We start from the raw sequence: 24,574 nt of genomic DNA on the forward strand, positions 1-24,574 counted from the left end.
TTGAATTGAGTCTTAGGGAGAATGACAAAATTCACAGAACACTTCTTTCCATTCTCTAGACAGAGACAGGTGTGCCCATCTGCGACATAACAGAGTCAGAAAGAAGGCTGTTTTGGATCACCACAGTTACCTGCTGATCTCCTCAGCTCTCTTCTCCAGCTCTGCATCCTTCTGCGCGATGGCCTCGTGTGCCACAGCTAGCAGCTCCTTGCGCCTCTCTACCTCCTTGCGTCTGGCCTCCCGCACTGCCTGACACTCCTCGTCCTCACGCTTTTCCTGTGCTGCCTGCAAACCCTTCTGCAAGGACGCGACTTCTGCCTCAGCTTCCAGCATTTTCTTCAGAAGCTCAGCCTCTCTGTCCTCGGATGATTTCTTCAGCTCTGCCAGCTTCTCCTCCATCTGCTTGTCCTTCTCTTTTAGCATTTGTTCTACATCAACAGAGGTCTCTTTTGCTTCCATGCTGGAAAGTTTTACTTTAAGAAATGCAACTTTGCTCTGGAGGTCTGAGTTCAATCTCCTCAGATCTTCTTCAGTCTTCAAGTTAGACACTTTCTGTTTGAGGTTGGCCTCCAGCAGCTCCAGGGCTTGATCCTTCTGGCTGAGCTTTTCTGTGAGATCATTCAGCTGTTTGCTGGAGGTTTCCCTTTCTTGGCTCAGTTTCTGTGTCCAGTCCTCATGCTGCTGTTTACATAACAGGTCTTGTTCTTGAAGCTTTTCATTCAGATGCCTTATTTGATTCTCCGAGGCCTCCGTCTGCTCCTGAAGTTTAGCTCTGAGCTGATCCACTTCCTCTTTAGAGACCTGTTGCTGACATTCAAACTGAGCTCGGAGCTCATCTGTTAGTTTGTGCAACATGCGTTCTTGTTCCTCTTTTGAGGATGCTTCTGTCTGATTCAGTTGATCTGAAATCTGCTCTGAAACCAGCTGGTTTTGGGCCAACTGCTCCCTACCTTGTGTTAGCTCACGCTCCAGCTCCTGCATGTGACTTTGGGCCTTCTCCTTTTGCTCCTTCTCCTCGGCCAGTTTTGTCTTAAGTTCCAACAGTTCCTCCTTAAGCTCTTCTCTGTCACCTTCTGATGAAAGGTGAGTGGCCTGGAGTTGCTCTTTTAGTGTCTGAAGCTTTTGGGTTAAGGTTTTTAACTGACAGCTTTTCTCCTGGACTTCACTGGATTCAGTTTCCAGTTGTGTTTGAAGACCTCCTAGCTGGCTAAGAGCTTGCTCTGCAACTTCAGTCTTGTTGGCCACCTGCAGCAATAATCACGTATAAATAAATCAATAGACACTTGCTTCAGTGTTCGAAACATCTTGAGTTTTATGAGAAAACATACAACTCAAGATGTTTTTGAGAAAATTCAAAGTTATAAAAAGATTAACATCAATCTGTGACCCACCTGCTGCTCTGCCGCCTCCAGTTTCTCAGTCAGCTGTTGAAGTTCAAGCTGCAAAGCATCAATCTTCTGCTGCATCTTTTCTCTCTCTTCAGCCAGCTCACCATTTTTCTTCCACTCAGACTCTAGAGCAGACTGGACCTCCTGTGTCTGCCTCCTCTCTGCACAAAGAGCAGCGTGAGCATCCTCCCTGCTTTGCTTCTCTTGTGAAAGTGCTAAAACCAAATCCTCGTTTGCTCTCTTCTCGGCTTCAAGATCAGCCGCAGCCTTTTCTCTGCTTCTTTTCTCTTGTTCAAGCAATTCCTGCATTTCATCTTTGAGTTTCCTGAGGTCCTTGAGAGAGGCAACAGCCTCCTCCCTTGCTTTCCTCTCCTCCTCTAAGAAAGTCAAAGCCTCTTCTTTTCCTAGAGTCTGGTACTCCAGAGCAGCAAAGGCATCTTCCTTTTCAGTTTTCGCCTTCTCAAGGGCAGCCAAGGCCTCCTGTGAGATTGAATTATTGATTAATTGCTCATCTAAAGCTGGAAAAATGACTGAAAGTTCATTAAATTCAGCTTGCACCTCTATGATTTCTAGTCTCATGACAGTGCAATTATCTGCTCTTCTAAACATTTCTTCTCCCCATCAGCTGGATTTCATATCAAATTCTCACCTCCAGCCGATTTGTCTTGTGGGGACTTCTCTGGTCAGGCTCCTCAGAGGGGGTGGCTGAGGCCTGATCCAGCAATTTCTGCAGGCCTTCAAGTCGTTCTGTTAGTTGAGCAACTTCTGCTGATTTCTCCTGGAGCTGAAGCACAAGCAGCCTCTTCTCCTCAACCGCTGATTTAAGCAGAAAAAAAATAACAGAATTTAGGGCTGTGATGGAATTCTTAGCTGTACATTCTGTATTTCAAATGATTATGTCATGGATAAAAATCAAATGAAAATTGTGTTTTTAACATATTTTGTAGCATTTTTCTCAACTTGACGACAAACTTGAGACAAATTTCTAAAGACCTCCTGCCGCTCTGCAGAAACTATGCCCATAAAAATGATGCAGGTTTGTTGATTTTAGCTAAAAACAGCATAATAATTAAAAGATCACTGGGAACTTCCCAGTACTGAGAGCAAATGATACACATTTGGTTTGTTAATTGTAATTACCGGTAAATACATTTCAGGGTACAGCGGGAAGTGCAGGTCTGTGAGAATGTTTTAGTTTGAAATCAGATTACAGTTTTTGTGGGGGATCCACAGACCACTCAGTAACCAGCCATCACTAAGGACAGGGTTGTGCTCAGACCAAACATTTAACAAGACCTTTAACTCAAGCTTCCAGATCCTGAATTCTCCTCTGAACCATAACAAAAAGAGGACCAGCTAAGTTGTTTAATCAATTCTTTGTCTGCCGTGTTGCTGTTTTTTTTTTACCATCAGGCTCGTCAGCCAGTTGCTTCTGGTTTTTCTGCAGATCGCTGGACTCCAGCTTCATTCCAGCATCAGTTCTGCGTGTCTGAGGACCAGCTTGGCTTGAGCCTCGGCGGAGATGCGATACCTCTGCAGAATCTCTGTCTGGCAGTTCAGCAGAGTCTACAGATGTGTCCTGCCAAAAGGAAAGACAAGAAAAATTACAAACTAAGCAAACTCATGCCGTCAGCAAATCAAGTCCCCACGCATGAAAGATGAGACTGAAGAAGTGAACTGTGCAACGCCAGATCCACAGATCCAAGTTACCATGTCCTGTGCATCTTGACTAGAGCCAGAAGTGTACATTTTGTTGATGAGGTTCCTGCAAATCTGCATCCTTTTTTCAGCTCGCTCTTCCAAGATCTCCTTTTCCCGTGCCAGACGTTCACTAACAAACAAAATGATTCATCAATCATTAAATATGATTTTGTCAAATTTTTATGTTTTCCTTACTAGGAAGGAGTGTGTTCTTTAAGCTAAGATTTGGACGTTTTCTGATCAGATAACTTCCATTTCTGCTCCTATGGGAATTCATGTACATTTTCAGAAAAAAGGGGGAGAAAATAGACATAATGATAGTAAGAACAACCTCCCTAAAAAAGGCGCGTGGGACAATAAAAAGTGTCTCACGTGAAGTCATTCTGCATCTCGTGGAAGAGCTGGGAGAACTCTTGACTGGTTTCTTCCCTGATCCGAGCCTCCAGGAGCATGCTCTCTGCTCGTTCCTTCTTCAGCTGAACCTGCAGCTGCTTCAACTCGGCCGTCATCCTCTGAGGAACAAGACAACACAACGTGAACAGTGGAGGAAAAAAAACTTAACTGTGATTAAAATCATTTTTTAAATATTGACTTCTATCAGTCACCAGCAGTTTACATGGAAGAGTTTTCACTATAAGCATATGGAGCTAGCAATGAGCAACGATGGAGACATAAACTGTGCTTTAATTACATCCCAGCAAAAGGAAACAGCATTAAAACATGGAAGAGTCTGCAGACAAATGGCACAATTGGATCCTTTCTCTTGGAGATCAAAGAACCTGACAGAATTTCTTTTTTTTTCGATAAATCTGTGTTAAGTAAAAAATTATAATAAAAAAAACACAACTCACCTGCAGCTTTCCTTTACTGATGAGCATTTTCTCATCACAGTCATCGACAGAGTAATCTGCAGTGTCGTCCATGACGCTCAAGTCTTCTTCGTAGTTTTCATCTTCCTGAGCAAAGACCGCAGGAGCAGATTCGGTCAACAGACGTATGGAAGAAGGTGGAGGCAGAGAAAACGGAGGTTTCATTCATCCCACCTGCACATCATCAAGGCTACTTTCCCATCCAATCAGGGAGCTTCTGTCAGTGCTGTAAAGAGCCTTTCTCTCAGCACTCTGGGTTAAGGCCACGTCACTAGTGGATGTCGGTGGCATGACGACAAGGGGTCTTGAAAACAAAACTACAACCTAAAAGCAAAAAAGGGTTTTTATTATAAACCTGCAGAACTTCAGCTTTTTTTTTTTTAAATGCTGGATGATAATTTAGACCAGAGCTTTTCAACCGGTGTGCCGAGGCACACTAGTGTGCCGTGGGAAATTACCCATTAACTGATCTAAAAACATTTTCCATCTCCAGGATATCAGCCCTGTGTTCATCCAAACAGGCCCCGATAAAACACTGAGTAGTTAGGAATATGAAAGATCATAAAATACTTTTATCTTTGTCTTAATTTGATTCTATTAACGACATTTTGATAAGAATGACGGTGCCGCGATTTTGCCGCAGCTTCAGCTCTATTTTCGGAAAAGTGTGCCTTGGCTCAAAAAAGGTTGAAAAACACTGGGTTAGACCACAATAGCTTATTGTTCATAGCTTATGATAAGATGACATTTGAGTAATAAATTCAAAACAAAAAGGGGTGCTCAGTCAAAAATAAAGAAAGAAACTGCTTGTAAACCTTCTGTGCCACAGCAGAGAATTTGAGGACACTCAGAGTCTCGTCGAACATGGAGGCACACTGGTTGATGTTGACGATCATGCAGGTTTTACCGCGACCACAGAAAAAACCCTGCAGGTAGTGCGTCAGCTTGCTTTCCCTGAAGGGAACGTGCTGCAACAGCCTGAGGGAATGGAGACACACAAGCACAGCTGGAACACTTGCAGCAGGAATAGGGAAAAACAGACTTTGGATTTTGTTACTTCCTCCTCCTCATTTTGGTAGTAAAGTCTTTTTTTAGACATTTTTTTCAAAAGATTTTATCTTGAAACTCTTTAACCTGTAAATTTCTGACATGCAACCGAGAACTTTCTCAAACCAATAGAAAGAAGTTGACAAAATTAAACTGTGTTAACTTGCTGTAAATGTTGAGTAATACCGTAAAGAGTCCACAAAAAGAAATAATCAATAAAAGAGATTGAAGCATAAACTCACTTTGTCTGTTGTTTGTGGCGCAGCGCATTGATGCATTTCCCCAGGATAAGAAGTGACGTGTTGATGTTGCCAGCTTCCTTCAGTCTCTCTCCTTTATTCTGCGTCTTCGCACAGCGCTCAGAGCCGGCGAGGTCACACAGACACAGCCTAGTGGACGGTTAACAGTACATTTAACATTTAACTCTATTTTTAACAGACAATATTGTACATTTTCCTGCTGTAACAATTGCACAGCTCTACAGTTACAGGCATAAAAAGCCGATCTTTACTCACTCGCTGACTGTGCTGACTCGGGGCATTTCAGCATCTTCAATCCTCAAAATTCGAATGGAGAAAATACTGTGGCTAAATAAAGAAAACGAGAATTTATAATACTATTATAACTAATTTAAGTAATTAAACAACAAAATAAAAAGTATTTATGTAAATATAATAATAACATTAAAGTTCCATGGGAATTTTTCAGCAGGTGTGTTACATTAAAGGCTTAATTAGTGCCACAGTGATGATTTTGAGCCATAAACAGATTTATTTGAACACTTCATGGTCCAGCTTCCTTCTTCAGGTCATTTATTTAAATGACTTAATTAAATGAACTTCATTAAATCACTCATTTTAACTGTTAGAAATAAAAATCTAGTCATGTGAAATGGCGTTATGGCAACCATTCACTCAAAACATGTATGCCAGAGTGACATAGATCAGTTTAGATTGTTAGGTAACATGACTGAAAATCAATTAACAAAAAGTGTTTTTATTTCCCAATCTGTTTCTTTTCCACCAATAATGTTTAAGTAAAAAACACTGAAAGTAACTTGATCTTTCTCAGTGTTTACTGGACTCCTCACCTCCTGCTGGAGAGATTATTCAGCCGAGTGGAGCAGAAACTCTGATTCTTCTTTCCCAGCTTTACTACTTTGTAGGCCTCCTCTGCAGTGTCCACCTGAACCCAACGGAGATCTGAGTAGAAATGACAAAAACATTCTTTTTCTTCTTTAAAATTCAATATTTGGTAAAGACGGAAAAGCAAATGTGTTTCAAGATCCCATGTAAAAAAAACAAATCTATCTATCTATCTATCTATCTATCTATCTATCTATCTGTGTGTGTGTGTGTGTGTGTGTGTGTGTGTGTGTGTGTGTGTGTGTGTGTATATATATATATATATATATATATATATATATATATATATATATATATATATATATATATATATATATATATATATATATATATATATATATATATATATATATATACATACACACACACACATATATACACACACACACACACACATTTAACCATTTTAAATTTCAGGCACTAAGACACTGAAAGGTTTCACTGCTAAACCTTTGATGAAGGCGTTCCCCTTGATGTCCTGCGACAGGCGCAGCGCTGTCCTCCTCGGCGCCCCGCTGGGCGTCACCTCCAGGAGGTCGTGGATGTTCTCATTGTAGATTTCACAGAAAGAAACCCAAACGGAGAATTTCGTGTTTGCTTCAACCTTCAGCTTGAAACCGTCTTCGGCTGCTGCAGCTGTCTTCTCAATGAAGGAGTCTACAAAACATTTACATTTGAACAAGATCAATGTTGTTAATATTCTAATGAAATCTGTCAACGGGGTGATTTCAAATAGAGGTTAATGAAAAAGTGTGACAATAGATTTGCCGAAAACAAGAAATAAAAAGATATGAAGTAAGTAATGAAAATAAAGATGAGAACTAAGGAGACAAATGTAAGTCTTACCTGCTGTTTCGCTGCTCAAATTGGATAAGCTGCTTTTGCTCTTGTCGTTCTAAAAGGGACGAAAATAAAAACCAACAGTTAACTTAACTTGAGAAAATGTAATACAAAGGCATAAAAAACTAAATGTTAAAAGTGCTACATCAACTTCAAGCAGGTTGAAGATCTGAACCTGTTGAAAATACTATTAGAAGCTGAATTTTCTTTTTTGTTGTTTCAAAACCACGAAATTCTCCTTTGCAGCGTCACCGTTGGAAAGTTTGAATCTTTAAAAAAAAATTCATTTCTAAGTCTTCAACATAAAAATGTTGTCGTGTTTCATGCAGACAATACACAAAATATTAACTTTATATGCTTTTCTTTGTGCACCATTTAAACAACTATTTTTTGTTGCATATTTCAGTTATTTTTAGCATAAAACATACTTCCCTCAAGTCCAGGACAAAGAAACCCATGATTTGTTTTAAAGTGCCAACTGAGGCTGCATTGAAGACATTACCTCAACATTTTGTCTGAAGAGGTTCCTCTTGAACAATTCTTCCTCTGCCTGCTGCTCCCTGCTGAGTCTTGTGAACTCCCTGCAGCGATGAGGCTTAATGCTCATACCGCAGAGGACCTGCCCCTCCATACTGTTGAAGATGACATCTAGAGACCGAGGCAGGATGCCAGCATGAGCATCTGGACCTGAAGTGGCAGAAAAAGAGGGAAATCACATAAGAGACATCTAGAACAACAAGCCTTTTTGTAAACATAATGCAAACAAATAAAAAATAAAAAGACAAGAGAAACTACAAATAAACTCATGTGTATAATCTACCTTAAATCCTTTTCAAACTCATCTTCTTCCCTAATGCAGATTGTATAAACTCAGACACAACCTTTGTGTCTGAATTCCTTTTCTACTCACTATAAAGTGCTTTCTACAATTCCAAAATCAAGTGGTCTGGAAATTTCCCAGAAGCATCTGCGAAAAACCAGAGTGCATCGATGTTCACTAGATCAGTGGATATAGACCACAATGCATTGCGTTGGAACCATTTTTGCCCAAAAATGTATTTAAATGCATTTTTTGAACAAACCATCAAAATAAAAACCAACGTTTTTATCTTCAGAAGACAGTAGACTCATAAATAATCGTCGCAAAACGCTCAAATCACTTAGATTTTAACTTTGTGAAATCTATGACATCAGATCCGCTGTTAAAAACAAAAAAAAGCAGTGAGCATGGTTTCCGAATGTCTTTTAGAATTCAGGGCACTACATAGTGCCGCACTATTTCGTTTTTTAGTAGTTAGGGTGGAAATTCGGACATAGCCAGAGACGTGTTTCTACAGGATCTGCAGAAACTATTTTCTACATCAGACATACAATAATAATAATAATAATAATAATAGTGAAGGTCAAATAAATTTGATGAGCCTGAGGAAATACTCATTTTGTCAGGCTTAATGGATACATAAAGGGGATTTGAGGGCAGTTCCTGACACACAACACAAACACTTTTTCTCCCCCTATAGCGAATTTATTCCAAAATCCCTTTTGTTTGCTTTAACTTAGAACCAGCTTTTATCAAGTGAGTCTCTTTCAACTGTTTTCACTATCAAAAGGATAAAACTGATGGAAATATTTCCTCAGAATGAACAGTTTGTTCAAATGTAGAGGTTTTACATACTTTACATGGAAGGGATTTAGTTAGACAAAAAAAAGGTGTTTTTCAACTGAACCCAAAATTCTGCGATGGTGCGCTTTTATCAATAAAAGAATAGATTCAGTAATACCAAAGAATACTGATCTAGTAAAAGTCACAGTTCCAGTTTTGCTAGTCTGTGAGAAAGTGCGCTGTACCTAAGAAGGTGAAGGTCTTCCCAGCGTTTGTGACTCCATATGTAAAAACCAGAGTGCTCGTCCCTTCAAGGGCATCTTTCACCAGGTCTTTCACTGTGCCGTCAAACAGTTCTCTCTGCGTCGTCTCCGGACCATACACCTGGGAAGAGAAAGACGTATTCACACAAAAAAGAATATTGTTTTAGAAATAATAAAACTTTTCAATCCTCCTGAAAGAAAGTCCTCTTCAGAAATGTAATGCATCCAGTTCCACCCGAAAACACCAACCTTGGAGAAGCGGAAGCGCTGTCCAGCCTGTGGAAGAGCTCTGTCTGTGCTGAATCTGGCTGAGACGGCGGGGCTGCTGGGAGGCCTCAGCAGGACTGTGTCTAAACCCTCAATAGTGACGCAATCCTGAAACCCCAAAACAGGAAGAACTGATGCATATTTCTCCCTTTCATATAGTCTGCCATGTACCATTAAGGATTCACGGTTCCAATAAATATGTTAACATTATGAAAATGTGTCCTTTTATCAACTCGATCAAGACATGGTGTATCAGAATCCAGGCCTCAAGGGCCGGTGTCCTGCATGTTTTCCAGCCATCCTGCCATTGATTCTTCTTATTGGCTAAACACACCTGATCCAGGTAATCAGAAGCAGATCAGACAGCATTTCTGGAAAACTAACAGGGGGCCGACTCTCGAGGCCTGGATTGGACACATTTGGACTAGAGTATAGATTCTTTGTACCTGCGATTCTCCACTCTTGATCTCCTCTGAGGTGAAAGGTCGGATTCTGAGGTACACCTGAAGGTGCTGCTTTTCCCCCAAGCAGGAATGCTGCAAAGAAAAATGCACTTTATTTTAGTAAAGACAGAAATCAAAACAATTCTTAATCAGTAAACTCACTTTGTGATTAAAAAAAATCTGCTCCTGTCCAATTATGCGCATTCCAGGATTCAAAATCATTGTGACATCATTTTTATTTTTGGCATAAAAAGTGCTTCTGAAAAAAAGTATACATTCTTTACTTGTTGCAGAATCCTTACAGTTTCTTCTTGAATCTTATCTTTCTATCTGAATATCAAACATGTTCCTGACCTTTTCATTTTTAAGAATGATTCAGTTTATCTCCACCATCATAGCGGGTAGACCAAACAGACCAGTAAGAACTGGGGCGGAAAAAAAAGTGTTTCTGATTGTAGTTTTTAACTAGGCCTGCACAATAACTCGCAAATTTATCATCATCGCAAAATCAAGCTGTGCAATATGCATATTGCAAAAATTGCAATAAATGGTTACCTTAAATGCGCTTAAACAATCTTATGGCAGCTTGAATTATTTAACGAATCAAATAAATCCATTTATGCATTTGACCAATTGGAAGGAGCCATTTTATTTTACATGCTTGACTCCTATGATTTGGAGTATAGTTTAGTTATGTTGACTCTTTTTTTTTTTTTTAAATTAAACTGTTAGAGTGAAATGGTAATAATGCTTATGGTTGTTTTGCTATTTGTTCATGTATCGCAAGTTATATCGTCATCACAATGTTGATCACTAATAAAGCAAATTGCAAGTTTTACTCATATCATACGGCCACATTTTTAATACAAAGTAATTGCAATCATTTCCCTACTTTGTGCACAGCCATAATCGAGCAGCACAGTTGCCAAAAGTGCCAGATCACCCAAAATACATAAACAACCAGTAGCAGTCTGATATTATTACTTTTTCGTAGCTTTTGTCACATGCAAAAATCAGTATGTCCACTTGACTATTTTTAAAACTTTTTCTGCTATGAATGGATGATAAAAAAGGCCAAAATGCAGCTGCTAGCATTCAAACACAGCTGACACAGTAGCACCACTGCCTGTCTAGAGCTTTGAAGTGCTTCGTAGTCTGTCAGTTGCATCTTTATGTATGCAGTTTATTTCTGATGTTTAAGCAATGGATTTGCTGCTGAAAATTGCCATAGTAGAGAAAAATAGTTAGAAAGAAGCCTAATTGAGATGTCAGTGAAGGCATCGTGCACACAAACCATTAAGTTGAACAAAGTGAGTTAAATTTGCAGCTAAATAAAAGTTTCCATTTGCTTTTCTGCAAAAATTCTCATTCATTTCATTCACCACTCCAGGGACTCCGTTTCAAACCAACGTGTCAGTAATAATGATTCACAGCTAATCCAACCTCTGTAGTTCTGTTTGCCTCATTTGTCTTGAACTCTTACAAAATCACAGCAGAAACATCTGACTTTTTGCTTTACTTCTGGCAATAAGGATGACTTTCTGACAACAAAGCTTGCTGTGTTGTGACTTATATCCAGCTGTCAGAATGCTCCATTGTTCTCAGTGAATGTGTTTGCATCAGCCAGGAGTATGCACTTATGAGTCACAAAAATTCTATAAATATATGTTTTATTATCCAAGAATAACTCAAAGGAAACCTGGAAAAATCTGACAGAAAAAAAAATAGTTTAGGGATATTTTTTAAAATACTAAATAAGTTATCCTAAAACCACAAACTCAGGAGATGATAGAGTAAAATAGTCATAAAATGTGTTACAAAAAAACAACTGAACAATAAATCCCACCATTAAAACAAACAAACAAAAAGAACTATTTCATGGTCAGTTACCAATAGAGATGTAGGGTGATGAGATGACAGTTCAACTGTCAAAATACAATTAAAAACAACAGAAAAAAGTGAAAACCCATATGACCAGGAAGAATCCTGCGCTTGCTTGCCTTAAAATTGAATAATTATTATTATGAAGTTTACTTTAACCTGCTTTGTTTTAGCATGACGAGTTTCTGAAATGGCCTGCTGGTCTAAATGTGAATCCTACAGGATTTTTGGATTGAGTAGTCAGTGGCATTGAATCTGGTAAACATTGTTCAAATTCCGCAAACGTCTCAGTCAGTCAGTGAAGATTAACCCCCCGGGTTTACCTGAGAGTCCGGTAGAAAGCTACATTCCGAAGTGAATTCACTTTTCAAATCTTCCACTTGTGTTTGTTCCAATCGGTCAGTCTTGTTGCTCAGGCTCGAGTCCATGATTCTCCTGCGGCGAGTACAAAAAATTATAACTAATAAATTATATTCTACAAGAAGAAGAACACGCAGTCGCAAGACAAAGTGTTTAAAAGTAAAATAGCATTGTGTAGTAACGTCTCTAGGCCCTGCGAATAATTGCACGTATTTTTTTTTCTTCTTTACCACAATGAATCTGATTACAGCCTTTTTTTTATTTATTTAGTGTTTTCCGTTTATAAAACCTTCCCAAAACGACTAAACTTCGCTTAAATCAAACAAAACTTTTGGAAATAAATATCAAACTCTCCCTCGGTTTTTTTCTTTGTGTACTGCCAAAAATAAACTAAAGAATCGAGTCTCTGCACTTAACCTGTAACAGGTCAGAATGACAAACAAGCTAGCTGCAGGTTAGCCCACCTGTTAAATACGAAAGGGACAGGTTTTACACGCCTACACTGTTGCACTAAATACATGCAAATCAATTATTTCAACTGTAGTCTACGAGAAAATATTTATATCAAATGTAAATATTGGTCAATTAGGTTAAACAACACAAACCTTTCCCTTTATGCGCTGATGTGCGTTGAGCTTAGCATAACAACGCAGACGCGGTCTTAGTTTGAAACCAGCCAATTAGATTGAAGCAGAAACTGCGCTTGCGTCTTAGCTGTGCTGCGTTCAAGACACCTCTCTCTGTTCGGAATTAAACGTTTCCTGAAGGAAGTGAGTAATTATGCCTGCATAATATTCGACACAAAGTGGAGCCAAGAGGCGTTGGTTGGATTCCTCATACATAAAACCCTTGTATATCAATACTGTATTTTATAGCTTGATTTTTTTGTTTTATTTTTTAAAAGTCCAGCCTTATGTTAATCATTTTCCTCCTTTGTCATCTCAGTTTCTGCTCGTGGGGTTGCCAAATCTTCAAGAAAAAAGTAAAGCAAGTGTTTTTAATTTTAAAGGCATTCTTTATTTTGTGGCAGTGGGTTGGTTGCATTACATTGAAACGAAAGTGGACTTTTAATTGGAATTTCAGTAACCTTATATTAATCGTAAAATTGAATTTGCATTTTTTTTCTCCAAATTTATCAATATGTTCCAGCATGATTTTTTTTCAGATTCTGTTTGATTCACTGCCTGTTCCGCAAAAAAAGATTACTTCGTTGCTTGTAATACAACAAAAAAAAACACTGCAAAAAGGTTTTATTTCAAAACTCTTACCATGACTTTTTGTTGTCATCAATACATACAAATAAAAGTTAATAAATATTTTAAAAACGTTTGCAACAAGTGCTTGTCAGACTTCCTCTGAACCATCATCAATACATAAACAAACTTTTCTCTTTACTTGTATTGCATGTTTTTCCCCCTTTTAAATTGAGAACTGAGCATCGCTTCCTAAAAGAAGAATAAATGATCACCCAGCATAGTTTAATTTATAATAGCCTATTTGATCATTCTAAAATTTACAACAAATTTGCTCTTTAAAAATATAACAGAAGAGCTTCTTCTCAAAACAACACAAAACATACTTTTTCCCATCTCATTTCACAATCCAACAAACTATTGAATGCAACAATATGCAAAACGCTTGAAACAAGACCAAGTTTGTCCTTAAGTCCTTAGAGTCCATTTTATACTTCATTCAAATGATTTCCAAAACTGTATCATATCAATACAATGTTTTTCTTCTGTCATAGCGATTCATAAAGCAGTCCAGGTTCTATTAAAATTAACTAAAATGACTGATATAAAAAAAAAAGTCTAAAAGTTTCAGTCAAACCTCATAAATCTGATAGTGATGTCATTAATCAATAAATAACTCATCTTTACGATGCATTCTTGCTGATTTGAACTCAGCTTCTTATAAAAAAAAAAGAAACTACAAAACATTCCCACAGTGTCTGCCGAGACATTGTCCAGCAATATAAGGCGATCAGTGACTCCACCAGAGAAAATTATCAGCATCCGGGTTTGATTTCACATTATTGATCAAACGTCCTTAACTAAAGTGTCGTAACCCCACACAAGGCTGAGCTGGATTCAATACATCACAATAATGCAAGTGCATCAGGTCAAAGCATCAGCCTGAGAGGTTGGCAGTTGAAATCCCTGAATCAACAAGAGTGTTTACAACAAATAGACTGTTGGTTCTTATTTAGGGTGTACTTGATAAAAGATGTATTCTTTAAACCAGCAATCCTTCTCTTTAATACATTCAACACTGATTTCTAAAGAAACTAAGTAACGGGGGTTTATTTTGATTGAGGGGACTTCTCCTCTCTGAAGTTGCACAAGAGGCTTTTTGCTCCACTCTGCCAAGAATACAAGGTTTCCAGAGGCGTTTTCCCGTCCTGAATGAGAGAAACAGACACACAAATACAAAACAAATAAAAGTGAAGCTTTTAAATATCTCTAAATTCTTTATGTTGTTACTTCATGTTCCATGCATCCCTCCCTGTACTGCTTTCTTTCAGGTCTTTGGTTCTGTAAAATAAGATGACCTTGCTACAGTTAAAGCAAAAACATGGGGATAAATGTGTGTTATCTGTCTATACTATTAAAGTATTAAAAAACACACATCAACTACTTTCACTTATTTCTAGATAATGTTTTTGTCACCTCTACATGTCTCAGAGGGATGACTTTTGGTGCACAATCATCTATCAGGCTCCATTACAGCAATGTCATCTTGTCGACCTACACTAGTGCTTCCAGACATTACATTACATCCGTATAATTACTGCCGACTGCTGCCACGAACTTGGCATTGAAAAGAGGCATTACCAAAATCATCAAAATAACTAAAAACCTAAACCAAAAAACCTATGTCAAGTTTAAAAACCACTTCGATAATCGTTTTATCTATTATAAAACCCAGTGGTCTTTTAACCCTAGAGCACTATCGCCAGGTGATTTTCACCCACGCAAAACTATTTACATGAATTTTAATATGCTTCTTGTCAAGGAAGGTGAGACTCTCCAGGGAAGTCTCACATGTCCCGGGAATGAGACCTAAGGGCAAATTTCTAGTATTATTTTATTATTTGTTAGGAATAATACATTTCTACCAAAGTAGAAAATAAAAGAAAACCAATCTAATTTTTTATGTATTGTCATGTTTTGGTCTATTTTTTATGAAAAGTATTGGGTATATAGCGATTACCCAGCAAAAGTGATGGTGTAACTTTTTATAGCGAAAGTGTTATAGAGTTAATTAAGATTATGCTGATTTTAGCCAAAGCAATCCCCCACTTCCCATCATCCATCTCTTTACAAGTTCCCCAGCTTACAGACCCTCATACCCCCATATTTACCCCCTCATACCAACCAATTTTAAGCTTATTTCTACATAATATTTGTCCTCCATCATCAGAAAAATGCCCAAGAAAAGGTTAAAACCACAATTTTCATCAGAGTGGGTCTTTAAATTTTTTAAGATATTCTAATTTTTATAAGATGTACCTGAAATCATTTTTGAAAATGTCCAAAAGTTCTTTACCTTTTAAAAGAGCATATGAGGGAAGAAAACTGAATTTTTTCTATAAACATGAAAATCTAACCTATCCCTAACTGTATATTAAAATAATCCCCTTCTAGCTGTTTCAATTAACCAATCAAAGCACATCACGTGTTTTATGTAAAATACAAATTGAGCTTCCCAAATAAAACTAAAACAGAACATATTTTTCTGACAAATAATTATGAAAATACGTACACTATTGCTGTACTTACAGAGTTTTTTGTATGAAGGCTGGCCCCGTACATCATCAACAGTTTAATCATCTTGAATCTGTTTATTCTCACTGCATCGTGCATTGGCGTGTCTCCATCCTGCAGTCAGACGTTAAACATTTTCATTTTATCCCAGAGGAAGGCTTGCTGTGGAGCTAGACTTAATTCTGATTGAGCTCTTACTCTATCTTTGGCATTGACATCTGCGCCACAGTGAATGAGATGTTCGGCACACTCACAATGCCCTGTCCTCACGGCCACATGAAGAGGAGTGCTATTCAGCTGAGCAGAAAGAAAGAGATTTCACATTTTAATTATGTTTTTGAAAAAGAAATTTATGAAAAAAAGGAAAAAAAAATGCTTTGCTCAAGAGTAATTCTGTCTACCATCTTCTCCTGCCACAAGATGGTGCAACACACACAAATTTTGGGAGAAGGAGTGTTGACTCTGGTGTGGACCCACCTTGTCTCTGGACATGAACTTGCCTCCGCGGTCAAGGAGCAGCTCTAAAGCGGGTAGGCTGCCACCCCTGCAGGCCCAGTGGACCGCCGTGGCCTCCAACTGCAACATGAGCACTGACCGTTGGACTCTGTTCACGCACACACATTGTGCTGGACATTAACCTTTTACCTTGTCTCTTTCCTCGATGGCAGCTCCGGCCTCCAGGAGCTTTGTCATTACTTCCAGGTTTCCTTTGAAAGAGGCTTTGTGCAGAGCCGTTCTCTGGAACTGGAAAGCAAAGTGTCCAACTAAATTTATTTAAATGTTCATTCAAATTTCAATAGACAAACTGTGGTTCTATTGTATTTTAAAAAATGTAATTTGGTTAAAAGATTATTAGTATTTGAGTTTAACCGTGTGTCAGTCTCTGTTTAATATAACACGTTTGTTTGTATAGTTATGAGAAAAACGGGCAAATTTGACCTCAAATCTGAAAATGGACATCCCACCTCTTCTTTAAATGATTATTTCTGATAATAATGCTCTTACATTATCGGCTACATTTGGATTGCCTCCATCTGACAGGTACTTCTCCACCACAGCCACTTTGTTCTCCATGGAAGCTGCTAGAAACAGCTGCTCATCCACAGACTCAGGCTAGACAGAGAATGGAGAACCATGTTTACTTTCCCTTTTTTTGTAATTAGCTTTTTCAGGATCAATGTCATCTATAAAATAGAAAAATGCTCATACTTTGCATGCACACACGTCACTAAATTAAACTCCTTACCACAATCTCAGGCTCCGGCTGTAGTTTTTTATGACTTGGAGTTTTCCTCTCCCTCCTCCTCTTCTTCAGTTGCAGGATGTTGAACAGGTCATCCACTGTTTCTAGCTTTAGTCTGCCGCTTTTATCAGTCTGATGGGGCACAAACACAACAGAGGTGTCAGCAGAATGACAACAACAATGAAGATATTTAGCAAAAAGCACAGCAGAGTTATGTTTTTTATTGTTTTAAAAATTAAAGTTTGTTTAAAATTTGTAAAAATGTTTTCATTTGAACATTTCTGAATGTGTACTGTTTTAAATGTGTTTATACGTTTTTTTAATTTTTTTAATTTTGTACTAAGGTATTTAGGTTTTGTTTTAGGAGAAAAAACATGTAACACTCCAAATAAAATTAAAAAAAATCAACTAAAACTTAGAATTCAAAGCAGGATGGAACATATAAAGTTTATTCCAAGTATTAATGTTGTCTAGATTTCAAAATACATAGATGTGAAAAAGAAAACAAAGAAATCAAATCCGAAAAACATCTTACTCCTAAAATATGATCATAAAATGTTCTAAAATTGTGTCAGTGCAGACAAATGTTCACTTATTATGCTGTTATTGTTAAATTATACTAATACCTTTAAAGTGATGGGGAAATATTTTTCCTTAAATTACAAAGTTTTAGGATTTTGCCCAACTCTTGTCAAAGTCTAAATATTTATGAAAACATGTCGAATATTCCAAGATAAAATGAGTTAATTGCCATAACCCCATTTCTGACTAATGTTTTCCTGCAGCAGCAATTATGAGGCTGTCCTTCATAAATAATATATTTTTTCTCACTTCTGTTATCTTTTGGATCTTTCCATAAGCACTAAACATGTTTTTGCAATAATGATTACTTATGTGTCAGATTATTATGCTTCCAGAAGATCGTCAATCTCCAGATGTTTTGATAAAGCATCCAAACAGGAAAAAAACAATAAAGGAACACTAAAGAATACATTTCTTTTTTAACAATTTGTGTTTGAAACTTGAGATGTACTGTTATTATCAATTGGAATATGAACATTTTACTGGTCTTCATGCAAATTGTTGTTGCTGTCTTAAAGGGTGTGCTGCTGCAGTGCAGTTCCCATCACTCTTTCTTTGGTTCTTACATTGAGAGCTGCCACGCTGACTTCCTCCTGCTCGCTGCCACTGTTGGCCTCCTCTGGCTCTCTGGGTGACCTGCGGTCGTCCTGCTTCTCTTGATTGACAGCTGCCTCGTACATTCCCCCTTGGAAGTCATCTGCCTCTACGCCCTCCGACCTCTTACCGGTCACCTAAAGGGCAGAAGCAGAGGGCTTGAGAGCACCCTGAATGCATCATACCACTGATGCAAACAAGGAAAGCTTTTCTGAGATTCAAATTTAATCCAGCCTACACCCATTTAAAAATGTAGATTACAAACTAGCACTGTTGGCAGTAAAATACATGCACAAAGTTGCTTTACATTGCTGTATTATTGTTGTGTGTACTGGAAATGAATAAAACAATGACATGCTGTAACAACCATTTATAAAAGTTGCATTGAAAAATCTTCTTTCTCTTTTGGCTTTTCCCATCAGGGGTCGCCACAGCGAACAAGTCGCATGGTAAACTTGGCAATGTTTTACGCCGGATGCCCTTCCTGACGCAACCCTCTCAAACCAGGCTTGGGACCGGCACAGAAGTAGAGAAGGGAACAGGGAGCAGCACGGATTCGAACCCTGGTTTCACGGACGGAAGGCGCCGCAAACCAGCACGAGCTAAACTGGCTCCTTGCATTGAAAAATAATAATGGTTAAAAACATCTGCCTGGATTGAGAAGTAACTTATAATTAAACACATTATCATCCTTTTTAACACCTCATTGAGTAGAAATTAGGTAAAGTCATGGCAACAGCTGTTGAATTAGTTTCACTTTAGGCTGCACTATTTAAACAGCTTCATTCATGCGTTTTCTGAGTATTCTCCAGTGCAACACAAAATTAGGTCTTTTTAATTATTTTCTAAAGAAACTATTTCCACTTGAAGCACATTTGAAGTACTTTCCTTTCCTTATTGTTAATGCTGCAATCCAGCACGTTTTTTTTAGAAAACCTGTTTCATACTGCTTATCCATGCAACTGGTCTGTAAATTTGAATAAAATCTTAATTGTATTATCACCATTTAAACAAAATAGTTTTCTATGATAATAAACCATCTTTCTTAGAAACGAAAAAAAATAATCTATCGTCTTAATATTTCTACAAAAAAGTGAAACAGAAATTATCTTTTTGGTAAACAGTTTCACATTTCCAGTGCAACTAAATCTCCCACATCCAATCATCAGTGACATTCTAGTGATAGAACTTACCAGTTCTTCAACACTGTGCAGCCCCATCCCTCTCCTAGTTTTTATTGGTGGCTGAAAGCAGATTTAGGTCTACCAGTCTCTTGCGGTGATGGTGGATGTCTGGTGTCTGTCCGTCTTCTGTCTGCCTCCTCAGCCTCAGACTTCTTATATATAGCTTTGGCACACCTCTACAGAAAAAAATATGGCTTTTGTCACTGAATTCAGATCACATTACAACGCTCATGTGCTCAAGTGGCATGCTCAGTGTCATCAGACTCACTCCCTCTTATTTCAGTCGCCAACCCCTCCCAACAACAGCCCTGCCCAGTTTGGGCTTCTGTGCGTGAGAAACAGACAAGGCAAAAGAGGTGCCACTCTGCTGGGATTCAAAATCAGTGTTTTTCTTTTTTGAAATAGCAAAAAGAAAAAATAGACCAGGCAGCATTGCTTAAAGACACGATGCAAGGGGCAAAAAAATCCATTGTTAAGCTGTCTCACTTTGAACAGGATGTCTTTTTTGGACAAATTCTCAATTATCCAGTTGCATGTTGAGTGTGAGGAATTACTCCAGGTTCAGTTAGAATCTGTTGGGTACTTATGTGGAGTATTATTAGAAAAGATCAAGAAAAGTGCCTTAAAACATTTTTAAAGTGAACTAACATTAGTGGGGTTCATTATACATAACATTAATTTGCTTTAGGTTGACATTTCCTTACATGAAAAGACTGTAAGACATCTTTGGTTTACATTTGGTTGCATTGAATACTATACGTTCTTATGTATAGTAATACAGTTAAAAGTTCATACTTATGTATGACGAAATAAAGATTCAGAGTTTAAGATCTAAATTTCTTCCTTTTTTATTTTTATAATCCAACTGATAAAAACGTTGGTAATATCACATGGCAATTTAACCCTGACTGAGATCAGAAAATGAAATAATTTTATTATTTAAATTAAAATTTTATATTAGGAAGAAAAATATACCCTTTTCACAGTTGTGTTTTAATACTTAGATAGATAAAAACATATATACTCTGTTTCAGTGTACATCTTGTAGATATATTTTTGCTAAATGCCTTTAAATTATATTATTATACATTATTTATATAAATCATACATTAAACTTTTCACTATATGTAGGTTTACTGGGAAAAAGTGATAAAGAATGATCTCTTTTTTTACATACTTATTCAAACGCAGAGTGATGCCTCTTCCAGAAACAAGCAATCTTTGTCAGAATAGGCTTGTAGTCAATCGGTGATGCCAGTCTAAGGAGACAGTTTCTGTGGGTTGAGGAATTAATAGCTGCACTTGGAATCAGCCTCTGAATGCATATGGACGTCATTCAATGTCTTTGGCTTGCTGACAGACTGACTGTCAGTCAGCAAGCCAAAGACATTGAATGATGAACCCCTTTTGGGCTGCTGGTATATCTGGTCAGTGTGCACATTACACATCACACAGCAATGTCAAGAAGGGTCTTCAATCTGATGTTGTTGACACATGCCACATGACATCACCATTAACCAATCACAAGGCAGGGTGGGAAGGATATTAGAATAGACAAAAATACGTGAATCAGTGGTAGTCTGTCATTGCATCATAAAAACAAAATAAAAAAAATATTTAGTATATATTGTTGACCCTTGAGTCTAGAGATCTTTTAACAGTCTTTTGTATAACATTTACAGATGTAATCTTAAATTATATGTATGTTTTTCACAGTTTTTTGCTCGTTTTTTTAATTTATTTTATTTATTTGCTTTATTAGCAGCTCTGTTTTTATGCCATCATTGCTTAAGTGGGATCTTGTAAAAAAATAGTTTTAAAAACGTGCCATTAGATTAAGTTGATTTGAATAGAAAAAAAGGATCAAAAATGGAACAAAAAAGTTTAACAGTTTGTCGACAAGACAACAGCTTTCTAGTAATGTTTGAGCTACTTTGAGAAGTAGATCACATTTTGTTGTCAAACTGAGCCATGATCCATGTATTTACACCACGCTACTGCCTTTCAATCCTCCTGTTCATCTGAAACTGGAATCCAAAGCTGGAGGTTATTTTTGTACTTGACCTTGCTATTGACATAGTGTCAATGGTAAAAGCGGTCCACAGTTTAGAAGACCTTCATGGCCATTGTACAACACTTATAGGCCACACAGGATAGCGGATAGGTATGTCTCCATTCGGTTTCCAGGGTGCACTACAGCTGGGATAGGCTCCAGCCAGCTAGCAATCTTAGACGGGAAAATGGGGACATTTCATTGGTAGATTAACTTGAAGATCAATCTCAGCTGATATACATAAATCTATAGAAATATAGGAGTTTTCTTATTATCAAATCTCAAATTCAACTTCCAATCTGGCTTCCAAGCTCATGGCAATGAAGACAACTGGAAATACAAGCAAAAATCAGTCTTAACCGTCTAAAACACTTCAAATTTGTGAAAAAGATACAGAACACAAAGTTTACTATGTGAACATCAAACTTTAAAAGGGGTATTTTTATTTGATGTGGCAATTAATTCATACTCAGAGTTGTGTTTTTCTAAAAACTAACATTTCATGAAAAGTCAAAGAAAGTGGCAACAGGTATAGAAATCAGTGAAAACAAAGAAACTAAACAACAAACATCTCCAACATTTTAGTCCAGTTCTGACACTTGGCCTTTTAAAATATTCACAATCTTCAAGTATTTTTTTATTTTTAATAACCTTTTTATTAGAAATTGGGCCATCCTATTTAATGTAAACCCTGGGTTCTCCATTACGTTAGTTTATTTTTTCATCAGTAGCAGCAGGAAGCAGCAGCAAGAGCGATGAAAACAACAGCCTTTCATAAACTTTTTTTTATTCTGTGATGATGTGTGCGATTACGGAGCTGACAGCTTCACAGCGCGGTCAAGATCCCAAATAACTTTGCTATCAACAAAACAAAAAAGAAAGGAGTCCCGTGAGCCTTTTTCTGCTGCTGCTGCTCCTCTCAGAGGCTCAATTCATTGCTTTGTCCTGTATTGATCACCATTCTGAAAGAGAATGTGAGGATACATCTTTGTACTTTTTGCAGCTTGGTCAGTAATTTGCCAGTAGCAAGATTTGGCATTAAACCCTGGAGGATTTATCGCTGGATTTTATAAATAGCCCCCAGTGAAATTCCTTCCCTGTAAATATATATACTTCGCTCATTATTACTTATATAAATTCTCGCCTGTATCCTCCTTCTGGGGTGGACTTTAGAGATTGAGCGCAGTGCCTTGCAACTGTTTATGAGTGTGTCATCATACAAACATAATCCTTCACGGACATAACACTGCCCCAAATCAAAAGTCCAAAGAGTCCAGACCTCCTGGTTGTTCTCTGGAAATAAAATAAAAAAAAGTAAGTAAATCATTCTGGTGCCAAGAAAAGCAATGCTGGGAGATTAATTTGACAGCAAAATCATGTTGGATGTTAATTTCATTTTTTGGAGATGCTTTTGCAGGCAGAAACAGCCCAGCAGGATGAAAAAGGTTGTTTCTGAAATGGAAGTCCTAGGAGCAGCATACACTATTTAATCAACATATTTTCAGGTTTGGTGTCAATCTGCTAAAGAGAAGTTGAGTTTCAATATCATATTTCAGAAGCAATTAAAGAGAAGACCTTTAGTATAAATAATGTAGTTTATAAATAAAAAAAAGGCACGTATCCTCCTTGAGCTATCTTGATTACCGGTATATGATTTTCTTCCGTCTTGTCTTGGTATACAATACTAATGTCTGAGTTTCATGTTTTGCAGAGCAGGAACCTTCCAAAAAACGTTTTAAACTGAGATTTTTAAATCTTTTTCCTGTTCAATAAGTTAAATTGCAGTTAAATTGAAATTGATCTGAAGTTTGGCTGTGGTGACCTCCATATCAGCTCACTGAAAAACAAACATTTAAAGACACACAGACGAGTCACATAGCAACAGTTTATCTACTTACTGTCATAAAATAAAAAGATGACAGGACAGAATCATAGAGCATCATGGACTGAAATTTACATGAAAACAATTTGAGCAACAAATTCCTCCTTTGAAATTTTTCAAACTTTCATGAAAACAGAATTTTTCTAGAACTATGTGCAAGCAATGATCCGCTGACTGAACTGTGGGCTGCAAGTAACTAATTCCATGGAAAATCATCCTGTTTATTCCATTCATTTAGTTTGAACCCCTTTCATTTGAGAAGCAAGTTCCATTTGAAAAACTGTAAATATGTACCTCTGGAAAAATTATAAACATAGAAATCAAATCTCCCTTGCTGTGTTAAAGTAAAGAAGAGAGACGTGAGAAGAAGCCATCGCTGTTTGAAAGCAAGCTCTTGCTGGGCCACCACAAAGAACTGCTGATCCATATGCTTTGGACACGCAGTGAAGCTCACCCAGACACAAAGGCTGCCCTCCAGGAGCATGTGTTTTCATTTGTTGCGTGTGCTTCCACTGTGTAATGCGTTTTCAGTGACATGTGTCCGCAGGAACGCCAGCCACTGACCGAGAACAGGTGCAGGAACAAGTGGCCACGAGCTGGGTGCGGCTTACCGGCAGCAAACAGGAGCTGCGAGGGAATCAGAGCAGAGCCTCTGGTTCAAGTTTAAAGGCAGGAAGGAGGCGACAGCTGATAATGATCACAGGACTGCGGGAGTGCACTAATAGGGCAAAAGTTCCTTCTCATCTGACCGCAACAAGAGTTGATTTTACAAAAAGGAATTCACAGAAGCTATCAGGAACATGTTTGCTTACTTCAGCCACAGCTTTTTAAATAACTTCTCTCATCCTAAAAATACATTTAGGGGATGTTTTGCATGTTTGGCTCATTAGTTACATCTAGAAGTAGTAAATTTCAAGTTTTATGATAGTTCTCAATGATTCAGGCTTGGTGAGACTAATTTTTTATTTTTTGCAGACATTACAAACTGTTTTTTTTAACTTTCTGACTTAAGCAAAAAAGATGTATGAAAATAACATTTATTGTAACGTGTAGGTTAGCTTCACAAAGTAACAGATTAAAGTCTTTAGTTTACTAGGCTTCTTGTATAAATAGTTGGAGAACAAGAACCCTTTTTCTAAGACATGGTTTCTTCTGATTGGCAGTAGTTCATCGGAAATTTGCTTTTGAGTTGTGGGCGGGACTGTTGGTGCAGTGTAAGCCTGTGCTGATATCCCATCAACCCTTTGTTTACAAGCTCTCCTGCTATCTTACAGCCCCTCACACCCCCAACCTAACATTAACAGTGCAACAGAAATGGCGAGCAACATTGGAGCTATCCAGGCGCCTCTGCCAAAAACCAGCTCTGAAAAGGAAAACAAAGACATACACAGATCTATTTTTCTGCAAGTGGGTACATCGGAATGGAGCAGAGCAGGGAGCTTGTGGCCCGCCAGTTGTAGTA

General features: G+C 37.8%; 2 protein-coding genes across 4 annotated transcripts in view; both read right to left on the minus strand.

Annotated features, from left to right (window-relative positions):
* The window catches only part of LOC101173808 (kinesin-like protein KIF20B), a 36,417-nt gene extending 23,870 nt beyond the window's left edge, over positions 1–12,547 (minus strand). For 2 of the 3 annotated variants that reach the window (XM_020709411.3, XM_011484255.4), the window contains exons 1-20: positions 12,413–12,547; positions 11,771–11,882; positions 9,570–9,659; positions 9,106–9,231; positions 8,839–8,977; positions 7,493–7,677; positions 6,997–7,045; positions 6,601–6,807; positions 6,096–6,207; positions 5,521–5,592; positions 5,248–5,394; positions 4,774–4,936; positions 4,133–4,282; positions 3,941–4,045; positions 3,462–3,601; positions 3,099–3,219; positions 2,796–2,967; positions 2,038–2,204; positions 1,392–1,868; positions 131–1,245 (exon numbers count right to left, since the gene is read on the minus strand). In XM_020709411.3, the coding sequence (XP_020565070.1) occupies positions 131–1,245; positions 1,392–1,868; positions 2,038–2,204; positions 2,796–2,967; positions 3,099–3,219; positions 3,462–3,601; positions 3,941–4,045; positions 4,133–4,282; positions 4,774–4,936; positions 5,248–5,394; positions 5,521–5,592; positions 6,096–6,207; positions 6,601–6,807; positions 6,997–7,045; positions 7,493–7,677; positions 8,839–8,977; positions 9,106–9,231; positions 9,570–9,659; positions 11,771–11,875 (3,842 nt within the window). In that variant the 5' untranslated portion in view covers positions 11,876–11,882; positions 12,413–12,547. Of the gene's footprint in view, positions 1–130; positions 1,246–1,391; positions 1,869–2,037; positions 2,205–2,795; positions 2,968–3,098; positions 3,220–3,461; positions 3,602–3,940; positions 4,046–4,132; positions 4,283–4,773; positions 4,937–5,247; positions 5,395–5,520; positions 5,593–6,095; positions 6,208–6,600; positions 6,808–6,996; positions 7,046–7,492; positions 7,678–8,838; positions 8,978–9,105; positions 9,232–9,569; positions 9,660–11,770; positions 11,883–12,271 lie in introns of all 3 variants that reach the window. The other variant, XM_078932411.1, reaches the window with a different exon arrangement.
* A 495-nt stretch (positions 12,548–13,042) lies between these two features.
* Positions 13,043–19,426, minus strand: ankrd1a (ankyrin repeat domain 1a (cardiac muscle)). The gene is made up of 9 exons (XM_004077274.5): positions 19,187–19,426; positions 17,966–18,130; positions 16,821–16,949; positions 16,580–16,687; positions 16,220–16,318; positions 16,052–16,150; positions 15,773–15,871; positions 15,590–15,688; positions 13,043–14,208 (listed from the first exon to the last, which is right to left on the minus strand). The coding sequence occupies exons 1-9, from the start codon at positions 19,211–19,213 to the stop codon at positions 14,110–14,112; spliced, it is 924 nt and encodes a 307-aa protein (XP_004077322.1). The 5' UTR covers positions 19,214–19,426; the 3' UTR covers positions 13,043–14,109.
* Positions 19,427–24,574: the final 5,148 nt, after the last annotated feature.

The sequence above is a fragment of the Oryzias latipes genome, chromosome 15 (assembly GCF_053564925.1).
Source record: "Oryzias latipes strain Hd-rR chromosome 15, Olatipes_Hd-rR_3.1".
In the NCBI taxonomy this organism is placed as follows: Eukaryota; Metazoa; Chordata; class Actinopteri; order Beloniformes; family Adrianichthyidae; genus Oryzias; species Oryzias latipes.

Coding starts and splice junctions, on each gene's coding strand:
- ankrd1a (XM_004077274.5), bottom strand. CDS start 19,213: ATGGGGCTGCACAGTGTTGAAGAACTG. Junction 18,131..19,186: donor TGCACAGTGTTGAAGAACTG/GTAAGTTCTATC, acceptor TCTGCCCTTTAG/GTGACCGGTAAGAGGTCGGA. Junction 16,688..16,820: donor AGCCGGAGCCTGAGATTGTG/GTAAGGAGTTTA, acceptor TTCTCTGTCTAG/CCTGAGTCTGTGGATGAGCA.